The sequence below is a fragment of the Palaemon carinicauda genome, chromosome 30 (assembly GCF_036898095.1).
Source record: "Palaemon carinicauda isolate YSFRI2023 chromosome 30, ASM3689809v2, whole genome shotgun sequence".
Taxonomy (NCBI): domain Eukaryota; kingdom Metazoa; phylum Arthropoda; class Malacostraca; order Decapoda; family Palaemonidae; genus Palaemon; species Palaemon carinicauda.
The window spans coordinates 54688100-54705957 of NC_090754.1; the positions used below are offsets into that span (position 1 = coordinate 54688100).

General features: G+C 34.7%; 1 protein-coding gene across 1 annotated transcript in view; it reads left to right on the forward strand.

Moving 5' to 3' along the window:
- Positions 1-16521, forward strand: part of LOC137623536 (uncharacterized) — a 105391-nt gene extending 88870 nt beyond the window's left edge. The window contains exons 25-36 of the mRNA XM_068354371.1: positions 1933-2045; positions 3011-3152; positions 3862-3992; positions 4451-4637; positions 5275-5373; positions 5852-5995; positions 6108-6356; positions 7392-7505; positions 8043-8233; positions 9532-9759; positions 10309-10600; positions 14679-16521. Coding sequence (XP_068210472.1) covers positions 1933-2045; positions 3011-3152; positions 3862-3992; positions 4451-4637; positions 5275-5373; positions 5852-5995; positions 6108-6356; positions 7392-7505; positions 8043-8233; positions 9532-9759; positions 10309-10600; positions 14679-14831 — 2043 coding nt within the window. The 3' untranslated portion in view covers positions 14832-16521. The remainder of the gene's footprint in view (positions 1-1932; positions 2046-3010; positions 3153-3861; positions 3993-4450; positions 4638-5274; positions 5374-5851; positions 5996-6107; positions 6357-7391; positions 7506-8042; positions 8234-9531; positions 9760-10308; positions 10601-14678) is intronic.
- Positions 16522-17858: the final 1337 nt, after the last annotated feature.

Below are 17858 nucleotides of genomic sequence, written 5' to 3' on the forward strand. Positions count from 1 at the left end.
ACGTTCTGTCTAATCCAATGTACAGTACATTCTTATGTAAAGGGCGAACCCCAACATTTCTTGATGCTGCTACACTTTAATTATAGATATTTTACCACCTATTTATAATCTTTATTTATAATAACATCTTTAGTAAAAGCTCTTCAATATCACTTTCAGGAGTAAATGCGTTTATGATCGACGATGAAACGTAAAAAAAAAACGTTTTCCTTTTAAGAAGGCGTTTTTTTTAGGAAAAAAAAAACAACACGAAACAAAATTGCTCATATTTCATATATTTTGATTTTCTAAGGATAAATAAAACATTAATTATAACATTATTATTACATAGTACCTGGTAAGATATCTTTTGCCGCAAAAGTTAACCTATAGACAGATGTTAAAATTGGTTAGCGAGTTCGTTATGATCGGCGATGGAACGTACTAAACAAAGTAATGGGTTTGGTTGTGGTGACATGTTTGGCAGTAGCATGATATAAAATAGTCTTTATTTTGATGGTTTTTAATTTAAAGTTTAATGAATAAGGATTTTTCACCATAATCACAACGTAAGTATAAAAATTAATTAGTACAAATATGGAATATTATACATATAGGTGTTGGACAGTTAGGCTAGGCCTAGCGACAAGTTCACACAACAGATGGGCAAACCTTAACATTTTTCATCCAAAACTAGTCTTAAAATGTTTGAACAGAAATCTTTCTCTCACATTCTCCCCCCCCCCCCCCTTCTCAGACATCGGGGAACCATCACCCCCCCCCCCCCAATACAATTAAGAAAACAATAGATTTCCTACGCTTCGCGGTGCTTGACTCGCGGATTTAGAATGCTCCTCGCAAATACAGGAAAATTAATTTTTAAAAACTATCGATCGCGTAATTGAGGAATCGCGTAATTAGAACACGTGTAATTGGGACCCTACTGTATTGCATTATATTGTGTGAAATACATTACTGTGGAAGACTGAATAATACTGATGAAATTTCTATAATAATGGCTATTTTTACATTGATAATTGTATGTACAGTAACATGACAAAATCGTTTACATGTATTTGAGTATTCCTTTGAAACATATTAAGTGAAATAGGAAATGTTCTAGAGACTGAACATTGTAATCAGTGCCTAAGTTGTGTGACGCCTTTCTTCCTAAAAGCTAGGATTGTACATACAGAATATTTGGAAAAGAATTATGTATATTTCTTCCCAATATATGCAGTGTATTGTTTTCTATTTTCATAGTATTAGAAGTATTTTTTCATATATCAGCCAAATGCGTAGGGATTTTTCAATTCTGAAAAAAGTACTAATGTAATTAGAAATCTCTCTTATCATTTGAAACAAAACTTTTAGCACAAAATTAAACTGAGAAAATATTTAATTAGTATATGCAAACAAATTTCCTCACCTAAAAGAATACTAACATGACTAAATGAGGAAAAAGTGTAGCTCAGGCCTGAGAACACAGTTGTGTGGCTCCAAGTTTTTCACACGTCTGTCCTCATTTATAATCTGAGACCTATGACATTAATGGTTGATATTTAAGTAGACTTGACCTGTAGGCTATAATTGACAAAAATGCACCCCACGTTGTTCACCGTAGGCATTATTGAATTATCTTTGCAGCGTGCTTTCTGGCCCTAGATGTATCAATTTTTGGGCTGCTTACTTCCGCGCCGCTATCTTTTATCTATCCTCGAGGTTCCCGTCCAACCTCTCTCAACTCATTTTTCATTGCGCAACTGCAAAGTTTTCCCCTCTTTCACCTATTTTTCATTTCACAACTGGAAAGTTTTCCAATCTTTCACCTCGGCTCTGAAGGACCTCTGCGGCCCCAATGCTGGTGTAAATAACCTAAATTTTATAAATATAAAATCAAACTAAGTGAATTCCAATGTTTACATACACACTAAATTATATTGACTTTTCCAGGTGGCACTGAGGAGTTACACACTTGATAATGTTGCTTATCATGTGCTGCACACTCGAATACCGTCCTTTTCTCATGATGATCTCAGAGATTGGTGGATTCATGACACAACAAGGTAAGACAAAACATAGCTAAGGGGGCTATCTATTTAGTATTAAAGAAGGGTTTAGCATACACTGTCATACGGTATAGTACTTAGAATGGATGCACAGAGTTTTAAACAGCAGATCATGGAAATAAGGTGGCATATTTAGGCATTTTGCAGAAAAGTTTATTACTTGGGAAAAAATACTTACATTAAATAAATTAGTTATGTACTCGGGCGCTATCTACTTAGTATTGAAGAAGGGTTTAGCATACGCTGTCGTACGGTATAGTACTTATAATGGATGCACAGAGTTTTAAAGAGCAGATCATGGAAACAAGGTGGCATATTTAGGCATTTTGCAGAAAAGTTTATTACTTGGGGAAAAATACATTAAATAAATTTATTTACTGATGTTATCAAATCCAGCTGAAAATTTCCAAGATTAATATGATTTTTAATAGTTGTATTATATTTGGTTTGCAAGTAGCATCAGACGATCAGTAAATAATAGTTCGTAAAATGGCAATTTATGCAGTACAAAAAGGCACACTTTTTGTTATAGTTTCCAAGTTTTTATATAAATTTAATTCCAAAGAAAAACAGATTTTTTTACAGAGATAAATAACTAAAGAATTGAGAATTTCAGGTTATATAAGCTGAATAAAGGTTTTCATACAAAAGGGAAATTTATTTTGGAAGCAATTGTTGTGTAAATTTTAAAATTAAAAAGTTATTTTATATGAATAAGCTTTCATGGTTTCATTTTTTATTTTTAAGTAATAGTTGAAGGTCACCATTGTAAGAATTGAAGAAAATTCTCTCAAACATTGAAGTGGGACCTTAGGGTATGCACCCGTAAATGTAATAGTTGCCATTAACCGTAAATGTAATAATCGAGATAAAACAACAAAATTAGATACATCAAGGACCATTGATTACTAAAAAGCAAAATTTCAAGTAATTTTTACTATTTTTTTTTTTCATTTTTTCAGGTGGAGAACCTTGGAGCACTATTCATCCCGCTGTGACCTGACAATTGACCTCTTACACAGATTAGATCTCATCCACCGAACGGCCGAGCTGGCACGTCTCTTTGGCATCCAGTTCTATGATGTTCTGGCCCGTGGTTCTCAGGTAAAGATTGCTAAAACTGTCTACATTTTGACCCTCTGCATCCTTTCTTTTTCCCCACTGTTATCCTTACATTAAAGGGTCGCTGCCTGATGCACCCTCTCCAATGCCTTTGATTAAAGGCATCCTCTTCCACCTAAACCTCTTCTCTCCATCTCATCCTTCACCTTATCTCACCCTCTAATTCTCTGCTTCCCTCTCCATCTTCTCCCCTTAACAGGTTTCTCCCAAGTCCTCCCCTACTCACTCTCTGCCTCCCTCTCCATCTTCTCCCCTTAACGGATTCCTCCCAAGTCCTCCCCACTCACTCTCTGCCTCCCTCTCGATCTTCTCCCCTTAACAGGTTCATCCCAAGTCCTCCCCATTCACTCTCTCTGCCTCCCTCCCAATCTTCTCCCCTTAACAGATTCCTCCAAAGTCCTCCTCACTCCCTCTCCACTATTTTGGTCATGACACATTTATCATCTCTGCAACTGTAATCTTTACTATGCCTGCCATTCTTTTTATTTTATAATTTTCAAAAGTTTCAAGCAGTTATATTCCCATAATCCACCTCTGCGTTTATATCCCTGTTCTCTAAAGCTTGGCTTTCTCTTTTAGTCTTGGAACTCACTTTTCTAATCCTTGCCTTAAGTCTGGTCTTATTACTATGCCAGTTGACCCTATGCAACATCATGCAACATAGCATAAAAGCTCTTCACTTCTTTTTCAGTATCGTGTGGAATCAATGATGCTGCGCCTTTCTCGGGCAGCAAACTTCGTGGCAATTTCTCCGAGCATTCAACAGCGTGGGGCCATGAAGTCCCCTGAATGGTTTGCTTTAACTTTGGAGCCAAAATCAAGGTAGGTTAATGTTTTTTTTCTGAAAAGGGAGCAAGGTTATTCATTTGAAGTCTTATCTATACAAAGGGTGTCAAGATCACAAAAATAATTAGGTTGAAATATACTATAATACAGGTTTTTTAGGAAGAATTATACCTTTGAAATGGTGCTTGAAGGAGCATTTCACTGGGCGACACAGGTTCCTCGCCCAGAAATAGATTTTTCCTTCGTCAAAATCCCTTTTTTTTAGGAAGAAAATGGTGTCAAAGATAAAAGGCATTTTATTTTCTTAAGATTTTAAATATCTTGATAATATTTCTCGTCCCTCGATTTTATTTTCTCGCACTTTATAAGATATCAGCATAAGCAATTGTTTTGCTTATCTTTGCTAAGAATTTGATTGTACAGTAGATATAGGCAATCTTAAATAGACCTTTATCTATGAATAGCAATTTATAATGATCCTTATAAATCGACAGATTCTACAGTGATCCTGTGGTGGTATTAGATTTTCAGTCCTTATACCCATCTATGATGATCGCTTACAATTACTGCTACTCCACCTGTTTGGGACGAATTGATCTGGTGAATGGGACCGAACCCATGGAGTTTGGAACCTCCCATCTACGACTCAATCCAGAGGAGCTCTTAAAGTTTGCCGATGAGGTAAGCACATTTTTCCAACTTTCCTCTTAAACGTTTAATAGTTTCATGCCTTTCTGCATAGATTATGTCTGTATCTTTAAATTGTGTGTACTGAACTACTTTGATGTTGACTGAATTTTCAGGGTAGATTGTATTTTTATATTTATTATTTTGCATTCTTTTAACTCCATAATGCATTTTTATTTTTTTCATTTTTATATCAACTTCTTATAATACATTATATAGTTTTTTCCAATGAATTAATATTTTTTTTGAAGCACATATACAGTTCTTGTAAATCTTATAAACTAATTTTCTCCATAGAAATGTAAATTATTTTTTATTAAGACAGAAGAGAGCCATTCTTGTATAGTAGCCTCCCTATCTAGTTATTTCTTTAATATTTGTTTGAGTGACAATACACACTGAGGCTCTTGTAACGTAATGTTTATATCCCTAGAATTGGAATAAAGATTATAAATAGTCTGAATTCAGTGGAATAAAAAAATATTTAACATGAAGAAATTAATAAGATTTTTAAAAATTGAATTATTCCTACATTAATATAACCCTTTGTCCTATTAAAGGACTTGGGTTTCTATTGTTTTGAAAAATCCAAATTACTTTTTAAATGTGATTTTTCCATTGTTACACCTAGATCAACGTTTCCCCTTGTGGAGTGGCTTTTGTACCAGCTAGTGTCAGACGAGGCATTTTACCGCAGATGCTTGAAGAAATATTGAATACAAGGATTATGGTAAGTTCTCTTCCCACCTAGTTGTTCATCTTCCTTTTCTAAGTACAGTTTTCATCCCTCTGAATAAGTCCTATTAAAGTCTTGACTAATAATACATTGATGATGTTCGGAGAATTTTTAGTTACTATAGCAGTTAATTGGGTCATCCCTTTTTGATAAACAGGTTTGTCATTGACTTTAGATTCTGAAATGATTTATTATGTAATGACATTGTATAACTTATTTTTATATCAAATTGATTACAAGATGTCCCTGCTGTACTTTTGTTATTAAATATAATTAAAAAAGCATTTACCATATGTATTTCTTATTTTGTCTTCTAATAATATTGGGGGTACTAAAGTTTATGTACAAGTATACAGTTATTATTGTTGCTAAGATAACAATCATGGTGTAGTTTAGGGCAATACCTTCTTTAACTAGCTGTTCTTGAGACATCCTTACTGACGAGAGGTTTATAGAAATATCTCTGTTTTAGGTGAAGCGAATGATGAAGGAGTACAAAGATGATACATCTCTTCAGCGTGTGCTACATTCACGACAACTTGGTCTGAAACTTATCGCCAATGTCACTTACGGTTACACCAGTGCAAACTTTTCCGGCCGGATGCCGTGTTCTGAGGTACTGTATTGCTCCGAATTATTAAGATTGTTGTTTCACTTGAATAATTCTGCAGTTGATATCAATCTTAGAATTGTTATGAAAGAAAAATACAGGGTTAATTTTTTTACAGATTGGCGATAGTGTCGTAAGCAAAGGGAGAGAGACTTTAGAACGTTGTATTCAGCATGTGAATAATCACCCTACTTGGAAAGCAGAGGTGGTGTATGGAGATACGGATTCACTCTTCGTACACTTACCAGGACGGTCAAAGGATCAAGCCTTCAAGATTGGAAATGAGATTGCTGATGAAGTAACCCAGATGTATCCTAAACCCGTGAAACTTAAATTTGAGAAGGTTTATTTACCTTGCATTTTACAGGTACTGTATTTTCTCTCCTCTTTTTTTTTTTATTGTATAAGGTGTATAAGGAAATTCTTAATAGGTATTTTTGCTAGACTTTCATAATTTCTTCTTTCTTCTGCTCCAAAGAAATTGATTTCAGTCACATGGAAGCAATATGTAATCACATTTACAATTAGTAAAAAAAAAAAAAAAACTATGGTCCAATTAGACCCTATATGTTAAGAACCTGTAAGGTCAGACTATCCTATACAAAAATATGATTCCTGGTATTTTGAGATTTTACATGTACAGTAGTAGGATATGAATGGACTATTATGATTAAAAAGTCGTGGATATTATGCAAAACATTACCTTTGATTTTTAAAGACATTATGGTCACATAAAAAAAAAAAACTCTTACAAAGCAAATGTAGTTTACCTTAAATTGGGAACAGTGAATTTAAGAATAAGACAGTTGTTGTTTGGCTTTATTTTATTGATACACCTTACATGTCTTTTGTTTGTTGATCATGGCATGGATGTGTTAGCTTTCAAAACACCTACTTACTGTGCAATAGTAGAATTTAGTAGTAATTTTTTTTACTCTAAATTTCATCTCTGAGCTTGGGTTGGGTACATGTGTAAATTTTAATAAGAACTTTTTTTATATTATTTCATAATTAAATCTTAGTAACCTTTAGCTTCAGATTTTGGGGATGATTAGAGTACACACGATAATATTTCTTTGCCTTTTGTTCTAATTTTTTCCCATCACGTACTTCATTAAAGTTGTATTTGAATAATGTTACTGATAGAATAAATGAAATTGATTCTAGGAAAAAGAACTACTAGAAAGTTACCCCTTATTTGAGTGTCATTGAATGCATTAATTTATATGTAACTACTGTACAGTATATGAAAGAAAATTTTGTTCAGTATAGGATTGTGTAGTTTCTGCCTACGTATCGTAGTTAAATTTTTGTAAAACTTTTTAAAAACACATTCAATTATAGTGAATATATTTTTGACATCTTGTTTGCGGTCTATTTCAAGCACAATTTTCTTTAACAGACAAAGAAACGTTATGTTGGATATATGTACGAGAGCCCAACTCAAGATGCCCCAGAGTTTGATGCTAAAGGCATCGAGACAGTTCGTAGAGATGGATGCCCAGCAATGTCAAAGGTATGTTGGCAATTATCTATCTGACCTAGTAGTTAAGTTGTGTTTATTTAGCTGTGTAATGAATGTAGACTTCTCCTATTTTATAGTTTATATATTGTACTTCATATAGGATGGCTTTTGTGTTGAATTCACTAGTGGATAAAATTTTTTTGTCATTAGTTATCTAATGTAAAGAAAAACTTGGGGGAATATAGGAAAAAATGAGGAGGTACGTGTCTTTAAAACAAAATAAAAATTTTTGGGGCTATTTTGTTTCTAATGGGAATATTGTTGAAAATTATAAGCATAATACTATTTCACTAATATAGTCTACATTTTATAAGTATACCCTAGCCTGCCTGTTACTCTCATTGCATTTTTTTTCACCAAGATACTTAAACGATAATTTTTAACAAAAAAGTACTTGAATTAAAATCCACAAATTTTGGATTGTTTAGTATTCTACAGTTTTGGAATTAAATATAACATAGTCTTGATTTATGGATATTTACAAATTTGGCTTAACCTTTATGTTGAAATTTTTTCTCTCCAATACAGGTTCTTGAGAAATCCTTGCGTATCCTCTTTGAGACAAAGGACGTCTCCAAAGTGAAGGATTACGTTCAGCGTCAGTTTGTGAAGCTTCTTCAAGGGACAGTTTCGCTCCAGGATTTGATATTTGCCAAAGAGTATAGAGGTGCCAGTGGCTATAGGCCAGGTGCCTGTGTTCCTGCTCTAGAATTGGCAAGGTTTGTAGTATTTATTTTTCAATATGTACATAGCCAAGTTTTTATATTTACCTGACTATCAGACCATAATTTGAAAGCAAAATTTCAAACTGAAATGTAATATATCACCAGCTTTTTAACGACTAAACAATAACATTGAAAGTGGCAGTTGTTACAGCAATCAACCCCACTGGTAATCATCGTTATTCTTTGGTTGGCGTTCGATCCTTTGAGTAACATTGTTACTGCTGACTTTTCTGCTTGGGAATAAATTCATGGCAAAAGGTGCATTTCAGTTTTTAATTTTAGAGTAACTTTTTTATTACATAGCAACTCTTACCACATATAAACTTTTACAGTATATAACTCTCATAATATAGAGGTTGTCAGTGTAGTGATACCAAGATATTTGTTTACTGCCTCCAAGTGAATGTTAACCTTAATACAGGGTGGCAAAATAAATTTGGTTGACTTGTTTTGGAAACAATGAATTTGAAAAACTTATAGGAAAACTTAGACTCTGCATATTTAATACTTTTCTTATTCATCTGATATTGGAAAGGTTGCATCCTCTCTTCATTGACGTTTAGCTCTGGAAGATTTAGAATGACAATCATAATTTTAGAATGTAAGGTAAAGGGTTCTATCAATGTGTATACTGTAGATCAATTCTAGCCAAGCTTCTTCCTCCTGTTTTTTAGGACTTAAGTGTTACTGGGTGTAAAACAGTGTGATGTTTGCATTCAAATTAAGGATAATCAAAATTTCTTACACAGTGATCAATATAAATTTAGTTACTGTAAGATGAAATATAAATTAAAATCTTAAATGTAATTCAAGGTTAAGAATTGAATGTGATCACTGAAGCCTTGACCACCAGTGAGGTTAAGATTGTAATCCAAGAGTGGGAGACCAAGTACTGTTAAAACATTTCAAACTTGTATTATGAAGGTGAAGTTACTTCTTGGGGCCCAGTCCATTAGATTGTATTTGACCGTTTCCTCCTGAAAAAAAAGAGGTTTCCATAAAAAAAGAATACTAACATAAATAGAGGAACATTATTGTTAATCATGAAGAATATTTATGAATTTAACATTTAGTATTTGTTCTTGTTGATTCACCAATGGTTTTTAAGAGTAGGTTTAAGAGGATGTTTATTAGTGTTCAGAGAACAGGCCCCCTTCATCCTACTATTCAGTATACTTGCAAGATTGGTGGAAGGGATGCATGCTATCTTTTCCATAGTCTTAACATTTAATCCAAAACTCCTAAAGGTTATGTCTTGATTGTAAATCTCACTACAAATTCATTCATCACAGAAAATGGACTCGCAAGGATCCTAGAAAAGAACCAAGAGTAGGTGAGCGTGTACCTTACGTCATCATATATGGTGCGCCAGGTTTACCTCTAATCCAACTAGTAAGAGCCCCAGATGTTGTTCTAGCAGATCCAGCACTTCGTGTAAACGCAACATACTACATCACGAGAGCAATTATGCCACCTTTGGATAGATGCTTCTCTCTTCTTGGTGTAGATGTTGCTGCTTGGTAAGTTATATATAATTTTTATTCTTATCAAATTCAGATACTTCTACCTTGAGGGTTATTTAACAGTTTATAAACTGTACATTGAGGATTATATTTTTTGCCAAATTTGAATACAGAATCCTCTAGTCAAGTATTTGTTAAGAAAGTATGGACCTGTACTGTATAGGTGGGAGGCCTAAGTCATGTCCTAACTGAAATAATTCAAAGTTTATTGAGACACTCATATATCGTGTCTTCTAGCTTTTTATTTCTTTGAATTACTTCAGCATTGATTAAGCTCCATTGCCAGCTTTAAAGATCTTTATGACATGTACTTTCACTTTATTGTATTTGTGAAAATAAAAATAATCTTGAGAAATAATAATTAGCTATCTGAACTAGTTTTCCATTTTAATTTTCTTCAATGAACTAGTTTTCCATTTTAATTTTCTTCAATAAATATTGGATATTATGCACATATAGCTTGTGTTAAGTACTACAGTATATCCAGACTATATCCTTTTTTCTTTTCTCCAAAACTTTATGCCTTCTGTTTTTATATATTTCCAGGTACAATGACTTGCCACGATTGTCAAAATCAAATGCTACTCTGGTAAGAGAAATAGCAAATACTCAGAAAAGAGCAAGTAATTGGGGCGAACCATCTACTTCCCATGCCATGTCCATCGTCCGTTACTTCACTCCTTCGGCCTGCATCGTTTGTGGAGCTGCAACTGTTTTATCAGGTGCAGGGGGTGGAGTTTCATTATGTACGGACTGTAAAACTAACCCGCAAGACACTGTCCTTGCTCTTAACGAAAAAATTCGCTGTTATGACAGAGCACTTGACGATATTAAAAAGGTGAGTGCAATACATTCATTCTTTTCCCATTTACTCAAAATGTTTTTTAAGGAAGAAATTAGAAAAGCCTTAAGAATTTCAAGCTATATAATAAATAAAGAAATTGATTATATAATAGGAAAAGCTGTTTTGGTTGTAGTTTAAGAAAAAAAAATATACATTTGTTTCTATATGAATACAAAGCCTCTCCCTTTAAGAGAAGGATTTTGGTGAAGCTGGAAACTGTCGTTTAGATTTTAACAAGTTGGTTGTAGTTGGTGAGTGGAGGGGCAGGCCCTGCCCAGCTCACAGCTTTGATTTCAGCCGCATTGTAGTACAGACACTTCTCTGCTGTCTCATAGTCTTTTGGCTTTTCTTTATGATTTAAAATATGTGCTGGCAGATCATCATGTTAAAGGGATATTAATAGCAGAAGATAAGGACATGCTATTTAGATGTGACAGTCTTCTATGCAACCCTTCCATTATCCACAATATACTTGTTCCTGCAGGTTGGCATGTCTGTTGCTGTTTCATTCCTTTGTTAGTGTGTCTTTACGACGACATAGACAAAGCTATCCTAAAAAGTTTGTAATTCCATAGATATTTCTAATTTTCTATTGGAAGGTTTTGCTGCTGTGAATGTCTTCCCAATCCTGTGAAGGCGCTAAGGGCATATCACATGGTAGTGCCGCTGCCTCTTCTCTCATGGGAGCATCATCGCAGGGTAGGCAAACTTCCAAGTTCCTCTTCCTCTTCTACCTCATCTTGTTGAATAAGAACATAGAAGACATCATCGAATCAGTCCAGGAAGACCAGTCGATAGGAGTTGAAGGGCACTGCCCCTCTTTCCTCTTTCTTGAACGATCGACCGCTCACCCCTTTCATTAAAAAGGAGAGTCAGAGAAGTAGTAAGCGAAGCTGCATACGCTACTATTTTTGGCCTGAAGAAGTCGACCCAGTCAAAGAAGACTGATAAGTAGAGTTTAGTGTGACTGATGAGCAGGAGTTTGGTGTGACTCTCACTGATATCTCCCTGTGTACACAAGGGAGGGATGTTGTCTACCAAGAACATATCTACCTGAGGAAGGGGTCCCAATATATTCTCCTCTTAAATGAAAGGGAGAAATGGTATATACGGGGAATGTACCCATCCCTGGATAGGAGTATTGGTACACAGTACTTGTTCCCATGAGCCTGTAACCTATGCTCTATCTCATTCAGGATGGAACAAATGTTTTATTTGGAATGAAGGGCTCCACTCTCTTTCCTCTCCTCCTGCACATTCAAAGGCCACCTCAAGATCTTCCCCTAAGAAGACTGGCCCAAAAGAAGAGGGAATCCACTCGTGAGAGAAGAACCTGTTCATATGAGTGACAAGATCTTCCCTTGCTTAAGCAAATTCATAGACGATCCAAGGTCTTCTTGTAATCAATCCCTTCGTCATCTATCAATATGTGTGTGTAAATTTAGCAATCATTCTTTGTATGATCGTGACTTTTGAGTTACCAGGGAACTAAATTACCTGTTACCTGCTCCACTCCCAGCAATCGTAGTTCTTCCAACATGGCAGGATCCTTCTATGCATCAAGATCTTTCTGTGCACCGAGTCTGTTCCATGACACAAGATTTTCCCACTTGCTGAGACAGGTTTACAACATGATCCTCATTCCCACAGGCCTAGACCTTCCAACAATAGTGCGTGATAGGAAATTAGAACAGGTGACTTCTCAGAACCACTCTCAGCCCATAAACAAGCATCGAGATGCCAATTTCTACATAGTTACAGTGGAAGTACGGGTCTTCTCTCCACTGAATAAAGCAGATCTACGTCAGATATGTTGATGATACCTTTGCAAAGGCCTCGTCTCCCGTAGGAATCCAGGAACTCCTCTGCATCTTGGAGGAGTCACCACATGCTGGAGCACAGCTGTCGGTCTACTATAATAAACCAACTAATCTCCGACTTCATCTTAGTGATGAAACTTGCTAAAAGCGAAAACAGTTAAAGTCTTCGTTAAAATAACAATTTCCCACTGTTCCTCCTGGTGGGCTATCCATGAGGTGTTGGGTAGGGTTACCAAAGTCCTCTATATTGAGGAGTACACTAGAGAGGCACGTCAACAGGGAAGTTAGAAAAGCTTCTCGTCAACTGGCACAATGATGCCAAACCCGACCCAGCCCCAATGACAAGCATCAATCCATCATACAAAGGACTGATGAGAAAGACTTACTATTAAGAAGGGATAAAAGCCATGAAGAACATCATGATAAACAACATCTCCACCCTGAACTTCATGATTTATCAGACAGCCAAAACCTAGATCCTCATACCATACAGGACATCTAAAAGAAACGTGCCCCGTCCAAGAATACACCAACATCTATGTCGGTATGGTGACTATGCGTATTTCTAAGTGGCTGTCCTATAACATGCTACCGGGTGCCATCAAGGCTCATTTCCTGCAAAGCTACAATAAAAAAATGACACAAAATCTTTTGAACAATATGAAGATCATCAGCAGCGCACCTGGTAACAGGCGCCTCAGGATACTAGTAACCCCTTACCCAGCTGGAGAAGCTTACACTCAACATGACATAAGATGTCTCTCTTGCCAACTAACCAACATTGCACTGCAACCCTTGAGTGAGATCAATACCAATAGTGGCAATGAACGGGACACTAGCCTACCTGAAAGTATGCCCCTCTTGTAGAGGAAAACAGAGTGACGTCACCTCCAAGCAGCTGTCTGTCTCAGCCAAGAGTACATCAACCAATAAACAGCTTCCTAATAGTTACAGCCTCTGCTCACATGGTCTTGCCAACCAATGATTATTCACCAGGCAAAGAATAGATTGACAAACTTCAGTCTACAACAAGCCTGAAAATAAGAAGGAACAAGCTTACTTGAAATGCTGTGCCAACACAAAGAATACTACAGTACTCTACTACTAAGATTCCCGATCACCAAACTTTGAACTCGCCCGTAGACTTACCCAAGACAACGAATCTATTACTATTATTATTATGAGCTACAACCCCTAGTTGGAAAAGCACATGATCTCCAACAGGAAAAGCAGCCCCAGCACAATGCAGAAAAGAAATAGAGATGTAACAAATCATATTAAGATCTCAAATAATGTTGAATAGATCAGTCATACACAAACTATTCAACTGCCATATGGTCATAGCTTGAACAAAACTTCTAGAATACTTTACTACATTTAGATCCCTATGATGGAGAAGGCAAGATAGTTAGAATGAATTGCATACCTTGTGCTATACGCACAGGATGACACATCTAGGAAGTTTTGAATGCCAGGATGGTTAGAATTATGAAAGTGCAACCAAGCACAAAGAACTTAACAAAACAACAGTACCAGAGACTGATATCTAGATTAAGGATAATGGATTTAATAGATTGCAAGTTTTTATCCAGCAAATTAAGGTAAAGAGTCATCAGCTGATAACCAGTCAATAGAAAAATACTCAAAACATAATGGTATGAAAGAAATAAAACATTTCCCCAGGATAAAGTGTTTGTTGAAAATTTTATAATTTTATCAATAAGAAAAATTTTTTAACAAAGAAGAAACAAGCAATGTATTTCTCAAAAGTTATATTTTCAATCAAGAATCTCGGTTAAAATTTTAAATTATATATATTTCATGAGACATTTTCTATGCAAAAATATGGATGTTGAGGAAACAACTGTCCTTGACTTGCAACTTTACTTTGAGTTTTTTCAGGACTCACTTAGATCCCCATATTTGCACCATTCACTAATTTTAGCCTGATCTGTATTAAGGTCTACATTAAGGAGATAGAATTAATGCAAAGAGCAAAGCATCATATGCAACAAGCTTGTTTTCAAAGCCTAACCACTTTGCATAGCTATATATACTATGAAGAGTAATGGGCCAAGATCATTACCCTTTGTAACATCAGTTATTATATTCCTTTTGTCATTGTGGTACTCTTTGCTATCTACTGCTTAAAAGCTTAAAAGTTCAATAATGATGTAAATTTTCTTAGTAATCTCAAATTATTTGCATTCAAAATTTTTTTTAATGTTTTCCTTTAATACTACCTAAACCAGGTATGCCAGGCTTGCCTCGGATGTAAATTGGAAAAGGTGGAGTGCATATCCATCGACTGCCCTATAACCTATCAGCGTACCCAAGCAAGCTTCGACCAACTTTTGACGGGGCAGCTGCATGAGCTTATTCAAAGATTTACCAGTGTGATATGATATTTACAAATTCCAGCAGGATAATGGAGAGCTTTTGTGTAACCATTCAAGTTTTAATAATAAATATGACTGTAAATTCAGAGATTTACTTAGTGATGCTCTGTAATGTGTTTGTCGAATGGAGTAAAGATGAAATAAAAATGTAGTTCAGTACCTTTGATGGTTCTGACTAAAGCAATCTTAAGTGCATTAATGTTATAAGATAACTGAATGCAAATAGTATTATTAGTGAAAATAATGAATCAAATTTTTTATATATCGAGCTATGCAATAGTTCGTGAAATTTATTTTGAAAACGCAGAATTATATAAGTACATTTAGTAAAGAACCCTTATATGAATATATGAATACGTATTAAAACAGAGCTTTTTGTGGTAAGAAGCCTGCATATATAAAGATTAGATTTTACGTTTATTAAATGGAAAGTAGATTTGAAAAGAAAATTGTATTTTAAGGGTGGTTGGGTCTTTCAAAGAATAAAAAAAAAGGAGACTATCTATAAGTAAACATTTGTTCATTGTTTAGTTTTTGCCAATAGTTTGTAGTGAATGTTTTATGTTCTTTTTTAATTGAATGAAAACCCTGCCAAATTGTGATCTCAAAAAAATGCTTAGTTTTTGGAACAGTATCTCCCTACTTGGAAATTTTTATATTGAAACCCTTGATGGGAATGTTAACCTAAGTGTATATATGTATATAGTGAAGAGGATTCTGAAATTTTTATATATTCTCAATTATTTGGTTTAAGTTTATGCACATTTTTAATATACCTGAACTTTTTTTTGCTGGAAACATTATTCCAATGTATATAATATAATTTTAATCGTTTTCTCTTTTTCTTTTCAAGACTTTTTACTAATTACATCAGAGAATTTGGGAAATGTTTAAATAATTTAAATGCTCATAATGATTTATATTCAAATAATGTGTTGTGACAGTTTTGTTGTGTGTTCCATGTTATAGTACAAATGTAGATAACATTTATGTGTTAGTTCTTTGTTACAGGAAAAGAATGTACTACAAAAGACTTGCTTTTTCACGAGTGTTTTGCATTTATTTGGTATCCACATTTATCTTTCTGTGCAGGTCTTCCTAGAATTAGAAAGAGAGAGTAGCCTTTTTATATATACATCATATTTGTATAAATATATATTTGAAGAGAAACATGGTAAATGTATATTTTGGTTTATATATATATTATATTAGTATTTACCCTTTTTTTATTCAATTGGAGAATTAATTTATAAAATAATTAGTTCCATTTCTATAAATTAGGCTTATTTTATTTTCCTGTCACACTCACTACTTAATTAACCCTTAGTTGTTCACTCCTAGTTAATTAAAAAGCAGCTTTTTCGCTGTTGCCAATAAAGGTAAAGTACAATTTCATTTTCAGTTTTGAAAATTGACAATGTTAACGGAGAAGACTTCATAAGGTGTCTTGGTGTCACAGATGTGATATTTTCAGTTTTTAGATCCCCCATTACCAGTATTGATTGTACTAACCATAACTACAGTAATAATCTTGTCATATCCCATACTCAAAGCAAGCTTGAATATTGGTCATATTGACCTTGAGTATTGTTTAGTGTGTATTGAAAACTATGCAGGTTAAGGATATTTGCTAATATGTTGTACAGGAGAATATTTATAAATGTAAATTGTGTAAATTTTCTACGGTTGAATTAAAGTTGAATTTTTTATACGTTCTTTAATTCTTTCAAGATTGAAAAATGTTTAAAGGAAAGATTTTAATTGGAAAAATTCAAAGGTAATATTAAAGGACTTGATTATGACTTGCAAAATCCTTAAAAATTTAAATATTTCCAGATATTATTATTTGAAGTCCTGCAATTCATCAATTTATCAGCTCAAGTGTTATTTCCTATAAGTTGATCAGCCTGTTTCCTAATTAGACTGCATGATTTTGTGCACCTAATGTTAAAACCTCATTAGACCCAATTCTATAATAAACTAGCCTAGTCCTCTCTAATCTTCTTAAAGGTTAAAAAGTCCCTCATCTATGGCAGAGGCAAGGGACAGTGACAATACCCTAGAGACTGACTACATATGTCCATGTCATCAGTGCCCCAGCTAGGACCAGGGAGGGCCAGGTAGTGGCTGCTGAGGACTTGGCAGGCAGACCTATAGGCTCCCCTAAAACCCCATCCTTAGCTCACAAGGATGGTGAGGTGTTAGACACTACAAGAATCTATCGAGCTGGAGCGGGACTCAAACCTCAGTCAGGGAGATTGACAGGAAGGGCTGTTTCCAATGGCCTACTACCACAACCCTACCTCAATCTGATCAGTAACAATGAAATATACTAAAAAAAAGGAGCACCAAGGCCTCATACTCCTTACGACGCATTTATAACTCACAAAATTGTTCTTGCCCTAAGACCCAAAGTGAATACTGGATAATGATTGATTAAAAAAATTCCCTTGTACAATGTACATAGCAATTGGTAACAAATCAAGAGAATGAATTGCTAACAAATCAAGAGAATGTGTCTTTAAACCACATATAACAATACCCATGATAATCTAGAGCGCATGTCCTATAACCAAGCTCAACTTCGATCGAAGAAAATACAACATGCGCGCAATGTTATTGTCAGTAGATGCCTTTAGTTTCATTGCTTTACTAGATGCGCTAGTATATTAGAAGGAAATAAATTGGTAATATTTAAATTTTCTAACGGGATAACGTCCACATAGCCAGGCTTCCATATACGGAAGTAATATGCACACCAGGTAAGTATAGAAATAAAGTATAAAATGAAATTGAGATTTTAAAATTAAACAAAATCATTGACAAACTGAAAACAAATTTTGGAAACCAGAGTCAAATAGAAAAAGTTCTCAATCAAAACACAAATTTTATGAATAATATTTTTTCAGCACGGGCTTGATGGCTATTTTATCGCTTTAGCGAGCAGTTAAGTGACGTGGGAACGAGGGTGAGGAGATCCGCTCCCAATACTTTTCAAAATCTTCATTTACAACCTTTTGGCTCAAGACTGAG